The sequence below is a fragment of the Ailuropoda melanoleuca genome, chromosome 7 (assembly GCF_002007445.2).
Source record: "Ailuropoda melanoleuca isolate Jingjing chromosome 7, ASM200744v2, whole genome shotgun sequence".
Classification (NCBI taxonomy): Eukaryota; Metazoa; Chordata; class Mammalia; order Carnivora; family Ursidae; genus Ailuropoda; species Ailuropoda melanoleuca.
In genome coordinates this window covers 42,952,211-42,971,666 of record NC_048224.1, presented here as the reverse complement: position 1 = coordinate 42,971,666, position 19,456 = coordinate 42,952,211, and the positions used below count along the sequence as shown (strand labels likewise).

The following is a 19,456-nucleotide window of genomic DNA, read 5'->3' as shown; positions in this document are numbered from 1 at the left end:
CAAGCTAGAGGCTGGTGACAAGTCTTTCAGATTCAAGGAGAAGGCAGCAGAGTGCCATAGAAACATGAACATCTATTTTTAAAGGGGAAATTAAAAAATATAAACAGCAGCATAACATTTAAATAGAGTGCCTTAGAGCCATATTCTACTTCTAATTCATATGGAAGATGTCTTACATAGTAAGACTCTTTGCTACTTACTTTCATGATTAAATATCCTTGGGTACAGTTCTAGATAGAATTGTTCTGGACTGAGGTCTGTTCTTCATTCAGTGATATGAAAGTGGGGGGCACAAGTACATCAAAGTTTATGGTACACGTTTTTGTATTCACCATTTTCTTCTGGCATTACCACACCATGAAATACTTCACTGTTGTAATCACTGGCTTTATAACTTTTTGAAAAAAGCCTCATCTTAAGAGAGAGACAGCCTAGGGTTCAAGTCCTTCCTCTTCTGCCAAGAAGTATCCCTGTGGCCTTAGGGAAGGGACTCAACCTCTCTGAACCTCGGTATCTTCACCTGTAAAATGGGGATTATAAAATTCAACCTAGACAGGGGGATACAAAATTTAAGGAGGTAACGTGCGAGGAAGTGCCAAGAAGCATGCTCAACTCAGGAAAGGGGTCCAAAAGGCACAATTCTCTTTTTAGCTTGCTCATGCAGCTGGAGGAAACTGGCCTTCGCTCCCTTAGCTCCCAATTCCCGGGGTCTTTCTCCCCTCTGGGAACCCTGCTCCCATCGCTGGACCAGGGTGCTTATCTTCTCCACAGGTTGTTGACCTGTTTCTATAACTCACAAAGTCCTGTAGCACCACCCATCTCCAAATTCTGATTGCAGCCTGTCATTCCCCAGGAGGATCTCAAGTTCCTGAGCCACTACTCCAAATTCAGAACACACCAGACCATTTGAAAGTGATTATCAAATATAAAGATCAAAGCCACTCAAGGCAAGTCATTAAGCAAGATAAACCTCAGAATGTTTATTGCATCCATATCCTTGTTGCAATTAACAAGCATTCCCCAAGCCCTGGGGAACCCTGGATTCTGTGTTCTGAACCCTGGATTCTGTGTTTTTATCCCAAGGGTCCTAATGATCTGGACTTTATTCTCTTGCTTGGTTTCATTGTCAGAAATGTCTAAATCTGCCTCTCTTGAAAGAGGAGGCACAGAAAAAAATAAAGTGCTTGGAGAGTTTATTAAATTCTCAGAATCCTGAATGATTGGTTTCCAAAATAATAGCTCTTGTATAGAAGCCTGACACACAGTCTAAGAAAAATGTAACAGCACCAATGAACGAGCAACTGAAAAATCGATCATTCTTTCATTCCGTTATCGAATAAGTCACTTGTTCATTCCCTCCCCTCCTCCTCCGTCCCTCCCTGCCTGCCTTCATTTTCCTTTCTTCTATCCTCTCTGCAAATCATTCATTTGGCCATTTCCTCTTTTGTTCACCAATACTTACAGAGATTCTATTATAACGATGCCCTAAGCTAGCAACTGCGCACGCAAATATGAAAGACAAACGATTTTCACTCTCAAAGGGTTAGCAGTTTTATGAAGGAAGTGAGACAAATATCAGATGATCACAACATAATGTGATAATACTAATAAAACCTAACCATTTGGGGGAGTTTACGACACACTGGCACTGTTGCAGTACTTTTTAAAATGATCTCTTTGAAGCCTTACAAAAACCCTATGTGTTAAGTAGGAGTATCCCCAGTTTATAGGGGAAGAAACCAAGACCCAGTGAGGGGACGCCATGTTTCCAAGGTCCCTCTACCTGGTTCCAGGTGTGGGAGGCGGGATATGGCCGCTCATCTGTTGGATACTGCAGACCATATCCCTAATCATGAACGTCTTACCCTCTCTTATGATATGTGTTACCACAGAGGGAGTGTTGAATGAGAGGGAAGCACAGAACAATGACACGTGCCTAGCTGAAGGTGGCTAAGACATCCCTGGGCTTTTCATATGAAGAACAAACCTTGGTTAGATAGCGGACCAAGTGCAGGAGACAGGGTAAAGGGCAGACGCTCCAGAAATCAAGGAAGCCTGAAAGAACAGGGGAAGGGTGGGATCTTGCAAGGTGTCTGGTGCAGCTGCAAAGCTGGGAACATGGGAGCAACTCCACAGGGTAGGCCTGGAGGGATCAGCAATGTCCACACCAGACAGGTGTTGTATACCAGGTTATAGAGGATGGACAGTGTCCTAAAGGCTCTGAGCAGACCCGTTCTTTCCCTTCTGGAGGGACATTGAAGATGGACGAAGGAAGGATGGCAGTAAAGACCTTGGCAGTGACTTGCAGAAAAGCAAGTGGGTCTGAGACTATCGAAGAAGGACAGGTATTTAGGCATGGGGAACAATGTGATGCTGGGTGGGGGTGGGAGCAAGAGGAGGTGAAATGATGGGTCTGGATTCTAATTTGGGTCACTGGAGTATTTCTCATTTACCAGGCACATATTCTATACATCAAAGCCCCCTCAGAGTGCCGCCTGAAACTGTAGGCCCAGGAGGAGAGTTGGCTCCCTGGGGTTGTGCCCTCTGCTGCGTCACATGGAAAGTCAACTCTCAGGAAAGTCACTGGTCTGCAGCTTTCTGCAGAATAGGATCAGGATGAGACCCGGAGAGGAGTGGGATTGAGAATCCTGAGGATTTGGAGGGAGGAGAAGGTGCTGATTCAGAAGTAGGTGGGCCGATGGAGAGGTTCTCAGAGCTTTGGATCATTAAAACAAACAAACACACACACTGAGGAGGAAGTAGTGATTTTAGATTCTGACAAATAAATAAAGCATGTGAAGATGAGCCCACCTCCACCCCCACACACATACACCATTCAAGATGCCCTTCACATAATAAAATAAAGGGTATCAGAGTAGTCCTCCTAAGGAAAGAACAAGATAATCTCAGAGGAGAGGACACCAGTTTTAAATGAATACCCTTTCACTAGGATCTACTCAGCTCCCATTTTTCTCATTTGCCTTTTTGAAAATGGCTTTCAGAGACTGCTGGGGCAGGAGGCAAAGAGTCAGAACACCTGGTTCCTGGCAAGCTCAGCTCTACTCACTTGGTTAGCATGACTCAGCCTAGAAGTGACTCTGACCCCTGATGAGTCAAGTACCCATCCTCTGCGTTCCCTCAGACCTTGGACTTCTCTATAAAGCATTTATCCAACTAGCTACTTATCTACCTGCAGGAAATTCCATGAGTGCAACATCACACCTTTCTTGTGAAATATTCATTGCTGGACCTTCAGCAGCTTGCACATCACAGGTGTGCACACACATACACACACACACGCACACACACACATGCACACGGTGGAAGGAACAGTCACTTCCCTAAGATCTCTCTTTGCTCTGAGAGCCCCATATTCTCAGAGTTTCCTTCTTTTCAGGAAGCCACGAAGCATGAAGAATACCCTGATAAGTAAGGAGAAATAACAATTAAAGCACGATGGTGTGTTCAAAAGTATCAGAACAGTGATGTGACCATCCCATGTCAACTACTGTTTTCACAACACAAGTGTGCAGTTCCCGAGCCCACAAGTGAGCGCTTCCCACCACCTCCCTTTCTTCTTAGAGGATCAAAACCACAACTGATAAATACTAGAACCGACCACATTAAGCAGGATGCACAAAGCTCACCAGTAGCCCTGTGGTTTGTCGTCCACTTGAAGGACAATTAAACAAAGCCAAATCACCCCTTTTCATAAGTTGTAGCAGCCACCACGTCCTGGGCACAAGTGATATCTCAGGAGACTGTGTAGTTTGGCTCTAACTCTGAGCCACGTAAGCCATATAATTTACGTGACCACTGACTGAATAATTTTGTGTTTGGGAACGATAGAGCAAGAATTACAACATCATCACCGATGTGTGTCAATATGGCAACTTCTAGATTTTAGCCTGTGGCCCCATACAAATTGCCTGACTGTAGGCAAATAGCAGAATCACGCAGAAACACCACTACATAGTCACTATAGTAGATGGAGATCTCTCTGGGTGACATGAACAAGTCTAGTGCCATCCCCAAATTTGGGTCCCTACTGGGTTTAAAAACAGAGAGCTCTCAAAGGGTCATGTGACAATCAAAAAGTTTAAGTATGGGGAAATAATGCTGAAGAGTGATGAGATCATACGTCAGGCTATCAAAAGTAGAATTAAACTCAAATGGATTTTTGGAAAGAGGATGCCACTTTCAGGGTTTAAAGGAAAATAAAATGGCAGGCACGTAGACTGCCCAAGGTAAGGTGCCACCATCAGGCTGTGGCAGAGACCTGAGTATTGGGACTCAGAGTCTTTCCAGGTGTCAGAGAGTATAATTGTTCCTTCACTGCTACGCTGAACATATCAGACTCAATTGGTAAGGGGGATGGTCTCTTATTTCCCTGGATGTCCCCAGTGTCAACACACGGCCTTGTTCATACCTACCCAATACCAAGCTCCCCATTTGTATTCTAGCTGCAGTCCCCATAGGCCTGCAAACTGGATTATAATGTCTGATTTGAAAATGTATGAACAGTAACAGATCTTAGAAATAGCCTATGCAAATCCTCCCATTTTACAGATGAAGAATTTAGAATAAAAGAAGTGAATTACACCATGCTGGCTAAGAAGCTACTGGAAATAGCTAGTCACTTCCTTCCTCATGCTTTGCCAAGCCAAAGGGCAAACTGTGTTTTTCTACCATCAATCCTCCTGGGAAAGAGCTGTCTCTCATGTCTCTCTCCCGTCCTCTGTAAGAGCCTGAGAGTGTCCATGCTTGTGTGGCGTTCTGGTCACCCACCGTTGCCCTCTGTGGCCATACAAATAGTCTGGGACTCAGGATTCAAGCTCAAGGCTTGGGGCTGTGCTGGTTGAACTCAAAAAAGGCTGGAATCACAAATGTCAGACACCTGAAATGGAGACCATAATCTCCTCGCCCTCCACCCTTCACCACCAGATCACTCAAACAACTGAGAGCATGGAAAAGAGAAAGAAAGGAAGGCACAGAGAGAGGGAGACAAGAAATCATGGCTCTGAAAACAAAACAAAGAAACTGGGAAGATGGGAGCCTGTCGGACTTAGGCAAACAAATCTGTGAGCAAAACACACCGCTGTTCACACGCTAGTTTTGTGTTTCCAGGAAGTGAGAGCAGACGTGTGGAAGTCCCTCGCAGGAGGGGGAAAATCGGCCAGCTGTGGGTCTGCAGGTACATGCTGAGCTGTGAACAATTCAGGAGAAAGTGTTTCCCTAAAGCAAAGCGTCCCGGTATCTGTCTGTTCCACCCTCCCTCAAACCCCCACCGTTTTGTTTCCCACCCTGGACCAGCGTCTGGCCACTCCAAGGCTGTCATGAGTGGTCAGTGTCACCAGTGGATGGTGAAAGAAACAGGAGACTGCTGATGAGGCCAGACCGGGGTGGAAAAACCCCAACTGCCACCCACTGGGGCCCTCGAGAGAGCACCAAGTGCTCCCATCCATCCGTCCATCTGGAGAGCTGGACATGGAAATGCACATCCAGGAAAAGGGGTGAGACAGGGAACACCTACAAATTTCACCTGCAGACTCTGAGACAGGGATCCTGCTGTGGTCAGAGTCACAGGCCAGTAGGCGTCTTGTGCTACTCAGTGAGGTCCTGAGCGACTTAGGGGTGCCCACCTGGCTTCTAGCTCCTTCCCTGGGTTGTGTGAGAGCTATACAGCAAGCCCCATCCTGGGATCCCAGACACGCATTGGCTTTATGCTGGGGATGCTTAAACTTGCTGCAGTGTGCTGCTTGGCAGTGAATACGTTACCGTTTAACATGTGCAGGGCTTTTGGAGTAAAGACTATCTTTTATCATATGGTTTCACTCATTTATGGAACATAAGAAGTAGGAAAATCGGTAGGAGAAGAAAGGGAAGAAGAAAGGGGGGGGTAAACAGAAGGGGAAATGAACCATGAGANGGGAATGGGATAGGCTGGTGATGGGTATTAAGGAGGGCACGTATTGCATGGTGCACTGGGTGTTATACACCAAGTAATGAATCATGGAGCATCACACCAAAAACTAGGGATGTACTGTATGGTGACTAACATAATAAAACATATTATTAAATAAAAAAATATATTAAAAAAAACAACCACAAAAAAGGCTGTATATAGAAGAAAGATCCTCATTTCAGACGGATGTCTGTTAATAAATGTAGAAGGAATTACTGAAAAAAAAATAACAATAAAAAAAAATAAAAATGGGGGGCGCCTGGGTGGCACAGCGGTTGGGCGTCTGCCTTCGGCTCAGGGCGTGATCCCGGCGTTGTGGGATCGAGCCCCACGTCAGGCTCCTCTGCTGTGAGCCTGCTTCTTCCTCTCCCACTCCCCCTGCTTGTGTTCCCTCTCTCGCTGGCTGTCTCTATCTCTGTCAAATAAATAAATAAAATCTTTAAAAAAAAATAAAAATAAAAATGGAACCTGCAGGAGCTAAAATAAAAGGGCCTTTGGTAAAGAGAAGGATTAACTTGTCTCCAACCCCCCCCCCTTCAGCCTGAAGGTTCCAAGGAGGGGGCTCAGGATCCAGAGGGGGCTGGGAATTAGGGAATATGTGTGTAAGAGGTCAGAAGATTTCCCAGAGACGGAAAATCCCCAAACCGCCACCACTGTTATTTTGAGTGCTCGCTCAGTGGCGGGCGCTGTTCTAAAGGGCTGACCCTTGTATCATTGTGCCGAATCCTCTGAACCCCTCAATGCAGTAGGACTGTGGTATTTTGATCCCCGATTTTACGGAGGAAGCATCTGAGCCTTTGATAAAGTTAGAGACTTGTTCAAGGTCACGGAAATGTGAAGTGGCTTGATTTCAAGTATGCTTGGTCTACCAAAACTCATATTCTTACTTATTTGCAAGACTATACCGACCCTCAACGGCTTCTCACAGATCCCTGTTTTGAGCTCCTTCTTTTTTTTTTTTTTAAAGATTTTATTTATTTATTTGACAGAGAGAGACAGCCAGCAAGAGAGGGAACACAAGCAGGGGGAGTGGGAGAGGAAGAAGCAGGCTCTTAGCGGAGGAGCCTGATGTGGGGCTCGATCCCAGAACACCAGGATCACACCCTGAGCCAAAGGCAGACGCCCAACGACTGCGCCACCCAGGCGCCCCTGAGCTCCTTCTTAATAACGTCGTGTGTAGAGCCCAAAAACAGTTCTCTTCACTCCATTCCCCCCTCTATCCTGCTCTCAAAGACCAAAGTCACCTGTGCAGAGTCACAGATGGGACCTGTGAGTAAAGGTGGACTTTGTTGAGATGAAAAGCATGAAGGTAACTCAGACTGAAGCAGAGAAAATGGGACCCCGCCACGCATGGCCTGGATAGAGGTGTTTGTGCATCTATACCCAAGCAGGCACACAGGCTGGAGATGGTCGAAAAATCTAGGAACTTCAATCTAACTGGCATAACACCCACGGTGCCCAATCCCAACACCACCTGGGATCGCTCCACGCGGAAGTATGCCCTCTAACACAGTTCGACATTTGGGTCGTTTCAAAAATAAACTAGTGTGCGAGCTCAAGGGGTTTGATATGTTATACAGTCTTTATTTAAAAATACCAATTCTGTGGCCAGTTCTAAAAAAACAAAAAAGTCAGTATTTTAAGAATGAAAGTAATCTGTGTAAATGCCCTCAGTGTGTGTCCTGCAGTTTCATCCAGGCCTTTTTTTTTTTTTTTAAATGAGCCTGCAGAAAGGCAGTCTCCAGAAAACAATGCTGACAGAGAGGGGTCTGTGTGTGCACTCAAGGAGGGAGGGGACCCTGTACCTACCATGTGCCACACACTGTGACCAAGGCTTTGACCCAGATGACTTCGTGTAAGTTTCACGGCGTGCTGTCGGAGAGCTGTCCTCACCCAATTTTTACAGATGAGAAACCAGCAACCCTCATTGAGAAACGAGCCAAGGTCAGACAGCTAATGAAGAGTGGAACCAGGATACAGACCCTGGTCAGTCTCCAACACATATCACTTTTCCACTATACCAGGCCTGACTCCTGTTATTGCTTTAATGAATATTAGTCACATTAAATAAACTCTGATATTCTGATTATAAAATTCCAAGCAATTTCTCTTACACGATTACTGGAAAAGAATGAACAAAGTTACTGAACAAATAACAAAGCCCTCTTTCATCTGCGTGCTGGTTAACTCTTCCCAGAACTCTTGCTGGGATATTATTTTATGGGACCCTCAAGGCAATCACGTGATCCAGGCGGTCAGATATTATTATCTTCCCTTTCCATAGATGTGGACATGGAGGCTCAAGGAGATTATAAGACTTGCCCAAGACTGCATCACTAAGATGCTGTTGAGCAGGGGTTAGCATGGTTTCTCTCGAAGCCTTCCTTCCTTCTGTATTAGTCTGATTCTCAGAGCTCCCCGGCCGGAAAGACAGATCATGGCATTCAACCCCATGAAGGCCCAAGTAGATGTACCTTTTTCTGGAACCCTCCCCTCACCTTCTCACCTCAATCTCTGTTCTTTTCTGTCATCACAAAGCCTGTGAATTCTGGTGGTCTGTTTGTATACCTCCTCTCCCAGAAAACTTTTTCTGACTGCCCCAAACCACAGGGATCCTGCCTTTTCCTCCTAGCTCACACAAGCCTGATCACCTGTGTGGTTCACCAGGAAATTAATCATCTGCCTTCTCACCATCGCTTGAATGAGTGCAACGAAATGTCATTAAACCACAGAATATAAGCACCTTCAGGACACAGATCACATGTCAGATCCCTCGGGCATTCACCACAGTGCCCTGGGTATGAAAGTGCCTTAACAAAACCTGGACGATGGGAAAGAACATGACCATACTACATAGAACTTTTCCAAGTTGCGAATCTGCAGCTTCTAAGAGACCACGGTGGTGGAGGAGGGTAGAAATGCCTTGGAATTAGGAGATGAGATCCTGGGTCTTGCTCTCAGCTTGGCCTCACTCTCTCTGGGAGGCCTGGGTCAGTGCTTGCCTCTCTTGGGAGCTCGGCCGCCTCATCTATAGCAAGAGAGGGCCGGACCCTGCTGCTGCTCCTTTCAGCTCAGAAAGTCCCTGATTCCACGCAACGTTTCCAGATTTGGGGAGAACTTGGGAGAAGGAAGTGTATGTTTCATGAGATCATCCCAAAAAGGAAGAGACCCCAAGATGTGAAGACAAACCATTTAATGGCCTCTGACAAGGGGCGGGGAGGCCACTGAAGAGAACTGGAGTGCCAGCAGAGGGGTCGAGGAGCCTGCCTCAAGGCTTACTGCAGTCCTTTCCAAAGACTTCCAGCAATGTCAGCTTGGGTCCAAAAAAAATAACATGGCCCCCAGGGAATGCCCTTGTTCCATTAAAAATAATAATAAAGGGAAGACAAAGAAAATGTTTCGCTATGAGCCAACAGTGTGCAAGGGAAGTCTTTTTCTATCTGTCCAATTGCATATAAGTAGATATTCAGGGACAAAGGTCAAGTTCACCTAACTGTGCCATAGCTTGCAGTTTGGAGGATCCAAACAGAAGCTTAGTGGGTTTTTTGCAATATACTCTCGCAATGGGGTGCCTGCAGCCCGAAGCGTCAAATGCCCATGGAGTTCCTGACACCAGGGCTTTCCCTTAATATCCAGGTTTTCCCTTTTCTCTATAAACAGGCATATGACATGCATTCTAACTTGTTAGTAGACATCTCTAATGGCTGCAGATGAAATTCTGCCTACCTGGCTCGTCTCCACCGCTGCAGAGAATGGCCAAGTTCATTGGAATGTCTTTTTCTAAATGGCCAGTCTGATAGAAAAACGTTTACCGCTCACACACACGGCTCCTCCTGACTGACACTGGGGAGCCTTCTTTCACACCCGTGATCACAATGGCATGCTTTCTTGTCTGTCCTTCCCACTAGATGGTGAGCTCCAAAAGGCAGGGTCTGGACTAGCACAGAGGGAGCATTCAACAAATATTTACTGGGAGAGAAAAGAAGAAAAAAAGGGAGGGAAATAAGGGGAAGGAAATAAGGGAAGGGAAAGGGAAGGAGGGGAGGGGAGGGGAAAAGAGGGGAGGAAAGGGAGTGAAGAAAGGGAGAGAAGCAGGAAGGAAGGATTTAGCCTGACATTAGTTTGCCATGAGATAAAGCGGACCCTTCTCTGCTTATGGTCTGGGTCCCAGCCATACTGAAGACTCATTCTCCAAGCCCTTCTTCCCCTTCTGTTCGCTTGCTTCTCCGGTACCCTCTGCATGTGCTCTGTTTCTCTGTGTTCTGGACATGCTGTTTGCTCACCTACATCCACTGCCCATCCCTCTCCACCCTGCTCTGTGCCTTTGGGAGGCTGGCCTCTTTGGGGTGCATCTATGGGTTCCTTTGCCTGGTGACTTCTAGCAGAAGATGGGAAAGCAGAACAGAATGACAATGTAGCATTTACTCTCCTGGCTCCCTTCTGTCCTGCAGGCTCTAGTAGGTCGGTTACCCCTCTTTACGGAGAGTCACCGCTGCTGCCCCAGAGTCCTCTGCACACAGTCACTCCCGCAGGTTCCCAAACCACTCTCTCTTCTTGCCCCTCCAGGAAAAGGATGGAAATGGCTCCCCCCTGTTGCTGACCCTGGCCTTGGCGATTGTCCTAAACCCTGCCTACGCTGTCGTAAATAGCTTCTCCTTCAAACGAGCCCCTCCTTCAACTCTCCTTAACTGTTCTGTTTGAATGTACCACCTGTTTTTTCTGCCAGGACCTAGCCCTATGCAGCCTGCATCCCTAGCTCCGAAAGTGCGGGCCCTCCCCAGCTGCCCCTCAAAGCATGCCTTCGCCAGCCAACCCACCTTGTTCCCCTCGTCAGAGCAGATCTCTGCCTCATAGAGCTCCTATCCCACTGCGTGTCAGGGATCAGGGTGTTTCTTATGGGTAAATACGATGCCCCCACCAAAGCGAAAGCCCCTTGATGGTGAGGGATGCCTCCCACTCATTGCAGGATCCCCAGTGAAGAGCAGAGGGCCTGGCAGGGATACACATACCCAAGAAATGTGTCACCAAATGTTACCGTGTGGTTCCATTAACACGATGGGAGGAAGATATCAGCAAAATGTTGGGCTGTGCTGGGCTCAACCCCAAGACCATCAAGGCTGCTCTCTACAGCACTGCCATAAGCCTCCCTGTGCATGCCTCAGGTGACGAGGCGCTCACTCACCTGCAGAGAGCCACTCCCCCGGGAGCACCATTCCGAGGGGGGATGACATCATCTGTTACTCAGCTCCAAGCTGCCTCCTGTAATTACAACACCCCGGTCCTAGCCAGGGCTTAGAAACCATATAGAGGAATTCTGCCCCCTTTCCCCCAGGACAGGCCTTCGGGGACTTGAAGTGCATGTATCATGGCCCTATAGTCATGGCCCCAGGAGAATTTTCTCATCCGGGCCAAACATCTCCAAGTGGTTATGATATACAGCTCCTGTCCCCACTGTCCGGTCCCTCTCTGTGTATATCCTCTACTAGTTGTTCTTATTCTGACCCCTTCATAAGGAAAACTAGTGGCCAACGTAGCTCTCATTGTTCTACAGGGATTCCAGGAACCCCAAGGCCATTATCCAATCCTCTTCCAAACTCATTCATTCAAGCACTTCATAATCCCAAGCTCCCGGGGATAGTCGGGAAGAGTGAGGTCAGAACGCAAGGGGGCAGGTTTCTGTGGCTGTCCTGGATGTGGGGCAGTGCTGGACACCTGTGCCACAGCAGATAACCAGGAATCCGAAATCCGGAGCGACCTTATACCCTAGTTTGACCACTAACGTACAGTGTGAGTTTTAGCCTCAGTTTCCCTCTATGGGGAATAAGGGGTTTGGACCAATGATCTCCGAGGATGTTTTCCAGGTCTGACATTTGACCTAGGATTCGGTGCTCTCCTGGAGTCTAAACGTGTTAAAAGAAATAACGTCTCGGACAGAGTTCCCCGATCTGCCCGGCTGCATTACTGGGAAATCTTATTTTACTCAAGGGAATCGCTACATAAGTTGTCAGAATGACGAATTTTAATCAGTGCTACTCAAAGGACGCAGTGCACGAACCGCTTACTAGTCTATGGTATGCTGCGTAGAGGAATGGAGAAACTTCTCAAGAACTCTGACACGCTGACACTGATTCTCCTGTGGTTATTTCACTTTATATGGATTCATTTTTTGCTGTGTATTTCAAAGGTATTGCTTTGCAATATACAGGGAAAAAAACAAAATTGGTGCCTTACCATAGACTGAGAAGTATTCAATACTTTTATTGTCTACCCATTAAGACAGAAAGAGAGAGAGAGGGGAGAGGGAGAGAGAGCGAGCGAGAAGGGACCCTGATGAGAATTAAGTTCAGTTCTTTATTAAAAATCACCTAGATAATGTCAATCAAATCTCCACCGCTTCTGTTACAGGTGAGTCTCTCCCTCCCCCCCTTCTCTCTTTCTTCCTCCCTCCTTCCCTCCCTCCCTTCTCTTAAAGTCACAAAGCAAAATGTCTCCAGGTTTCTTTCTGCACACAGGGGAGCTGATACAGCCTGAACGGTGTCACCCCGAGCCCCGTCAGGAGGTGACACATTGTCTGACGGGGCTCACCCAGGGCTCCTGACCCTCCCAGCCAGCAAACAAACAGGCCCTGGTGTGAGTGGTCACGGAGCTGGCACATGGCTGCTCACAGACATTCTGGGCAGGCAGTCCCGTGACTTAGAAAAGAGGAGGCCACCGGAGGCTGCCAACTCTGTCTGCTGATGATGAGGTATCTGGGACCTGGGGCCCCATGGCCCCTCCACACCAGGACAGTGCACCCACCACAAAGGCCGGCTGCCCTCGGTCCTGACCCAATCAACTCAGCAGTTTTCCCCCAAGGTTTTACTGCAGCCGCCCTGCCTGTCACCCCTGCCCTTCAACTCTGCCTCTTACTGCTTCTTAGACTTAAAAACACCTCCCTTCAGTGGGAGCTTTAGAGTCAATAGATGTGGATTCGAATCCAAGCTCTCCATTTATTAGCCTAATGACCTTGGCTAAATCCCTACGTCATGTCCTTCTGGATCCTGAATTTCCTTCGGCACAATAGGGCTAAGGGTACCCACCCTTCTGGCACTTGGTAGGTGCTGAATAAGCATTTGTTGTATGAATGGATGAGTGAATGAAGGAATGAACAAACGAATGAATGAAGGAACAAAGGAACAAATGAATATGCAAATGGGTGAACGACTTCCAGGTATCCATGGCCCATGGCCCTTCGCTCTCCTGCACGCCCACTCTGCCTGGGCACACGGGTAACTCCTGGGAGTCCTGCTCAGCAGGGCAGAGGACTTGCATTTGTGACTTAGCTGAATGACTCTCCTGACCCATGACCTCGGCCAAGCCACTGCACTCGCTCAGTTCCTCTAGCTCCCTGTCAGTCAAATGCAAAAACTAACCCCTGTTTTTCCTTCCTTACCAAATTCTGTCAAAGCCCAAATGAGAGCAGAGGTGAAAGTGCATGGTGACCTGGAAGGAACCGGCCACACAGTAAGGCTTCTTCCCACTTGGGTCGCTCATGTCTCTGAACCAAGGTGAGAGTCCAGGGCCCGCGTGGTGCCAGCAGGCTGAGCTGACGTGCTTTCTGTCTTGCTGCCAGGCACGACATTCTCCTGCCAGCATCGTCATTCCTTTGCACATAGGTATTCTGTCTGTGCATGGGAGGCCCTTGCTCTTTTGAGAGAGACATAAAAAGAAGAGTCAGCAGAAAACCTGCAGAGGTCGGCAAATGTGCTCGAGCCCTATCAGCAAGTCCAGGGTCCTGTGCGCTGGACAGAATGGAAAAGTTCAGCACGAATCTGGGAGATCAGGAAAGTGGATGTTGACTGTCTCTCTGGCTTGGAAATAGTTCCTCCGAGTCCCATATTGAATACAGATCACCCACGGGTTCACCTCTGGGCTTTGCTTTGGGGTGCTGGTTAGAGTCGATAGCGCAAGCAGAGGCTAAGAGAAGCATTAGACAGAAGCTTGCCCTTTCTGCCCTCTTCTCAGCAGTGGATGAAGTCCCTCTGTCTGAAGTGCCCTCCTCTCTCCCCAACCCAATCTTGGATGTCCAAACTATATCTAAGCTTTTCTGGAGATATTCGAGCTGCAAGTCAGTTTTTTCTCTTTGATCTCCCTTGGCACTCCCTAAACACAGCCCACGACACCTTCCTGACACAAGTAATGACAAATATGCTTACTGAGACCCAACGGCCCGTTAGCCACTGTAAGAGAGACCATGCTTTATACGCCCCTCTCCACCCCAGAGCGGCTTCACAAAGCAGGTGCTGTTATTACTGCCACCTTACAGAGGCAGACACAGCTTCTAAGAGGTCATCAAGTAAGGAAACAGTATGGCTGAGACCTGAACCCAGGCTGTCTGGCCCAGGTGACCCCAGCTTTATCAGCACAGTGCGACAGAACGAACAGCCAGCAGGACGCGTGTTCCACATTGCTCTGTCCAGCAGGGTAGCCCCTGGCCCACTTGAAATGTGGCTCATGGGACGCAGGACAGATTTTAAATTTATTTAATCTCAACTAATTTAAACAGTCACGGTGGGTTAGGCACTACGTCCTGGATAACGCGCTGTACCTCTCTCTACCAAGTACGTTCTAACAGTTATTCATACGCGGCTCATGTCACCAGTTTCAACTCTGAGCCCTCTGAGAAGACAGAGTTGTCTTCCCTCAGCTCATGGCGGGTGCTCAGCGAATACTGTCGTGATGGGCTATCCTGGCATATCGTCCCCATGAGTAATGAGAAAGGGGCTGGCCTCGGTCACCAAGCTGCTGCGCAAACTCGAAAATTTGGAAAGTTCTGGAACCCCTAGGGGTCTCAGGCACCTCGCCTATTCAATGTCGAGGGGAACCAAGTCAGCCCACAGCCGGGCATCGCCTGCCCGGCAGGTCTTACCTGTGCGGAGAGTCGGGGTCGAAGCAAGTCTTGGTGACGTCCGTGATTTCGGGGTCACAGCACTCTCCGCCATCGAAGTTGAACCGTTCATAATTGCAATCCATGTCGCACACCCCATTGTGCTGCTTCTTCACGAAGGCCGGGTGGCGCAGGTGGCGGCAGTCCCCACCGTCATGGCCGGTCAGCGTGTGGTTGCACTCGAGGTCGCAGCTCTCGTCCCCGATCTTGCTGATGTCGCAGTTGGCCAGGACGAGGCGGTGGCGCAGGGAGGAGTTGCTCACCTCCAGCACCTCCAGCTCCCAGGAGATGTTGTAGTGCTTGAAGGCCTCGGACAGCTGCCGGTGCTGGAAGTCGATCTGCTGGCGGCTCACCGTGGGGTTCTCGCGGTTGTCGTCATGGAGGTTGACCACGCGGTAGCGCACCACCTTGGGCCGGCGGAAACGCGGGAGCTGGTTGTAGCTGGCAATGACCTCTGTGTTGTCGCACAATGTCTGCCCGCACAAGGGAGGCTCCAGACTCGTGTCCAGCAGGAAGCCGTGGGCACCGCTCAGTTCCACCTGGGGGAGGCTGCCGTCCTTCATGGGGGACCAGGTGCGCTTCACGTTGTCCCAGTTCTCCTGGAGGAGGAGCTGAGGTAAAGGAGTGTGGAGGCCACGGGCTTCCATGTCCAGCAGGACCTCACGCTGAGTCCTGGCCACCTTCCACAGACTGAAGCGCTCGATGTAACCGCGGTAGTTGTGATGGAGGGCGCTGCCTCCCACCATAAGCACTTTGCACTTCTGGGTCAGCGGGCTGAAGACGCCGCCCACCTGCTCCCCGGAGGTGGCCACCTGGGCCCCGTTCACGTAGAGCTTCATCAGCCGCCCGTCGTAAGTGGCGGCGAGGTGTACCCACTGGCCTGGGAGGTAGCTGCGGTGGGCACTGATGGTGGTCACCTGCCGGGCTCGGTCTGTCTTCAGGGAGAAAAAGTAGCGTGGGTCTCTGTTGCCTTGGTCACTGACGGTGTGAATTCCCACGACCCATCCTCGGTCACGCGAGGTATAAGAACATTTGTCATATAGCCCTATGTGGCCCGAAGAGAGAAAGATGCGTCAATAAAGGATGGAAGAGGGGCACTAACTTACATCTCTCTGATAAAACTTCTGTCAGGATGTCCTAGACCAGCAGTTCTCAAGCCGTGTTCTGCAAGCTCCGCCCGTTCCTAAGGAAGCCTCTGGGACCAGCCTTAGGGCAAGGTGAGGTCTAGAGGATGGGCGAGCTGGCTTTGGGGCGGGGCGGGGGGGTTCTCACCACTATGTTATTAGACCAAGCAGTTTCACTTTTATTGGTTCTAAATATGGAACCCACAAGAAAGAGTTTGGTTTGTAGAATGGATACTTGAGCTAAAGAAAATACCAACAATAACGGAAATCTGAACACCTTTGATTTTGCAAGACTGCTGGATGGGGAAGGGGACTTTCTAATTAAGAGGCTATTTTAGGGGTGCCTGGGTGGCTCAGTCGGTGAAGTGTCTGACTCATGATTTCAACTCAGGTCAGGATCTCATGGGTGGTAAGACTGAGCCCCAAGTCAGGCTTCATACTCAGTGGGGAGTCTGCCTGGGGTTCTGTCTCTGCCCTTCCCCCAAATGATGCACTCGCTCTCTGTCTCTCAAATAAATAATCTCAAAAAAATTTAAAAAAACAACCAAGAGGGTAATTTTAAGTGTGGGATATAGGAGGAAAGAGGAGAATTGGGGCGGGGGCGGTAATAATGAATAGAAGATGCTCATTTAGAAGGAGGGCCCCTCCTACGGTCACCAAAGCTTCGAGCGCACATCAGCACTGGCAGTCATCAAACGGCCAGAGGTGGTGAATTGTCAGCAAAGTTGGCCCAGAGAAGCAAGGGTCAAGGGCCACAAAGCTGATAATGTTTTTCCCTTCTAACGGCAGTCAGTCCTGGCGAGCCCTTAAATTCAGCCCCAAAGAAAGGCAGACATGCTTAATATCTCAGCTGGAAAGGGTTTTAAGGATCACAACTTCCAACTTTTTTACTTGATAAGTGAGGGATTTCAGACCCAGAAAATGAAAGGCATTCATCAGGTGACACAGAGTCATTGACAAATGTCCTGAGACCCAACTCAGCTTGCTTTTCTCTGCCACTAATGCTAATATTTGCAAAAGAATGAAAGGAAAAGCATCCTCTTAAAATAAAAGATGTTGGGGACTCCTTCATTACGTAAAATTGTCTAAGCCTCTCTGGCAGGTGAAGCATTGTACTAAGGTCTGTGTGTGAATTCATTTAATCCATTTAACAACCCTTAAGGTGGTGATGTTAACAGAGGCAGATATGGATTCTAAAGGAAGCAAAGAGATGGATAGGTTAAAGGTCAACTGGTTGGTCAATGGCTCCTCGATCCATCAGACCTTGGCATTCACTACCTTGTGCACTAACTCTGAGGGTGCCTCCTTCTCCCCATCAAAGCCCCCAGGGATCTAGAACACAAAGTGCCCAAGGGTGCCACAAGCTGGGTGTCTGGGAAGGTCCCAAGGCTGATGTCTCTAGACTTACTCTGGGAACCCTAGGAAGTCACTTAGCAGATTCTCTCTGGATTGAGTTATCTTTATAATCACCAACCCCCATTCCCCAGCTTTTCTGGAATATACCCAGTGTCCTTGGCACAGACAGGCTGTTGGATGGGGAAGAGGACTTTCTAATTAAGACTGTATTTTAAGTGTGGGATGGTGTATGAGGCCAGGTAGGAGGAGAAAGAGGGAGATGAGAATGAATACAAAATGCTCATTTGGGAGGACAGTCCCTACTCCTAGCTGGAGACCTGTTGCGGTCACCATAACTCGGAGCGTGCTCTGCCATTAGCATTCACCAAATGAGCATGGAGAGCTTCCAGCAAAATCAGCAGAGGAGGCCCACATGGTCTCTACTCCTTTGTGGGTACTGGGGCCTTAGAACACATGTAAATCTCTCTGTTAGCAGCTGATGCGGAGGGCAGTTTTGGCCTGGCACCTAAGTCTGCCTATACCTCTCCTCCCACTCCCTGCCCAACGGCCCCCAGGCAAAAGCTGGAGTCCCCTCACAAAGTCAACCTGCTCTCCTAGGCTGGGCAACCTTGGTGAAGCATCGAGTACCTCCTCTGGGCCTTGTTCCTTATATGGTGAAGGAGGGGACTGAATGAGGTGACCCTCACATGCCTGGTTCAAGTCTGTGTTTCCAGATTGCCTCATGGCTAAAACAGAAACCACCTCTTCCATGAAGCTCTCCATGATAGCCCTGTGAGGAATGCTCATCTCTCCTCTGAATTCATTTTACTTTAAGGCAACTAGACACTTGTTCTCTGGTTCTGGAGTCCCCCCTAGACTGGAGGCTTCTTGAAAGTGAGGTCTCTGGCTGGACCATCTGAACCCTGCCTAGGACCTTGTATCATGCCTCGTCTACAGCAGGCACTCAGCAAGTATCTCATGAAGGAGCACAAGAAGGACTCCAAATAGAGTGGGAGAAGGAAAAAGGACAAACAGAATCAAAGGCCCTGACTTAGGTCTTCATGGCTAAAGGACAGGGAGAGTCCGAAGAGAGGGTGTACTCTCGGTACCACAGAAACAGCAGGGTCTTTGGACTCAGGTAATCCTGATAAAAGAGTTACTAGCCGTACATCTGGGGAAAACCACTTCTGCACATCCCCCCCCCACCCCCACCTAGATCTCTCTTCCAGTACGCTGTCATACTTCAAAGACACAGTGGCTACACCATCCTTGGCAAACAGTAGTCACCCAAGCGGGAGCTCATTTTTAAGATGCTGGAGAGTCTGGGAGTGATGTCAATGATGACAAGGAGGAAATGACGAGAAACAAAATACAGAAAGGCCAAAGACAGAAGGCACTCTGAAGGCATCTTGAGTGTTGTATCAAGAGCTGGTAGGATGAAGGCTCAAAAAAAGCACGAGCCCTCCCCAAAGCCGCTGGCAAAGCCTAGTTAGAAATCACAAATCCCGTCTGCTTAGCTGCTGTCAGGACACTGCCTGTGAAAAGCTACCTCCCCATTGATCCTTTGGAAGAGGAAGCCCTGACTCCAGCTTTGGAACGAGCTACCCCAGCTCTATGGGCTGCCACTTGCTACAGAGATCAGCAAGAGCAGTTCCTGAAGCCGCCACGCTTGGGCTCCCCATCCCACCTCTGAGCTCACATTCTCTTGCTCCCCTGGCAAACCCTCCCCCTTAAAGAGAAAATTCTTCTAATGAGAAAATTAACATCCGAAACAGGTTCCTTTTTCCCTCTCTCTCTTTCTCTCTCTCTCCCTGCAGGTTTTTTATTTTGCCAGGGGCTCTTCCGTCCCTGGTTTTCCTGTTGCCTTTGGAAGGCGGCTAGCTGGGTGAGCAAGGTAAAATGTTTACACATCCATAGGGTGCCCTCAGTTCAGAACCTTCCTGGGGCTTGGGACCCAGGCTCAAGCCCCCTCTGTTTGCAGTTGAGAGAGAAGAGAGACACAGTGAGAAAGGCCAGACTGCCACACAGAGCCGAGGACTAAGAGGTGCCTTAGCCCCAGGAGGCAGAGAGAAACGGCAAAGAGAGGCTTTTCAGTGGAACCGAGAG

At 48.7% G+C, this 19,456-nt stretch overlaps 1 protein-coding gene across 1 annotated transcript in view; it reads right to left on the bottom strand.

The window, feature by feature from the left end:
• PAPPA (pappalysin 1) overlaps positions 1–19,456 on the bottom strand; it is a gene marked incomplete at its 5' end in the record, with an annotated part of 257,025 nt that overhangs the window by 209,579 nt on the left and 27,990 nt on the right. The window contains one exon of the mRNA XM_034663722.1: positions 14,874–15,936. Within this exon, the coding sequence (XP_034519613.1) occupies positions 14,874–15,936 (1,063 nt within the window). The remainder of the gene's footprint in view (positions 1–14,873; positions 15,937–19,456) is intronic.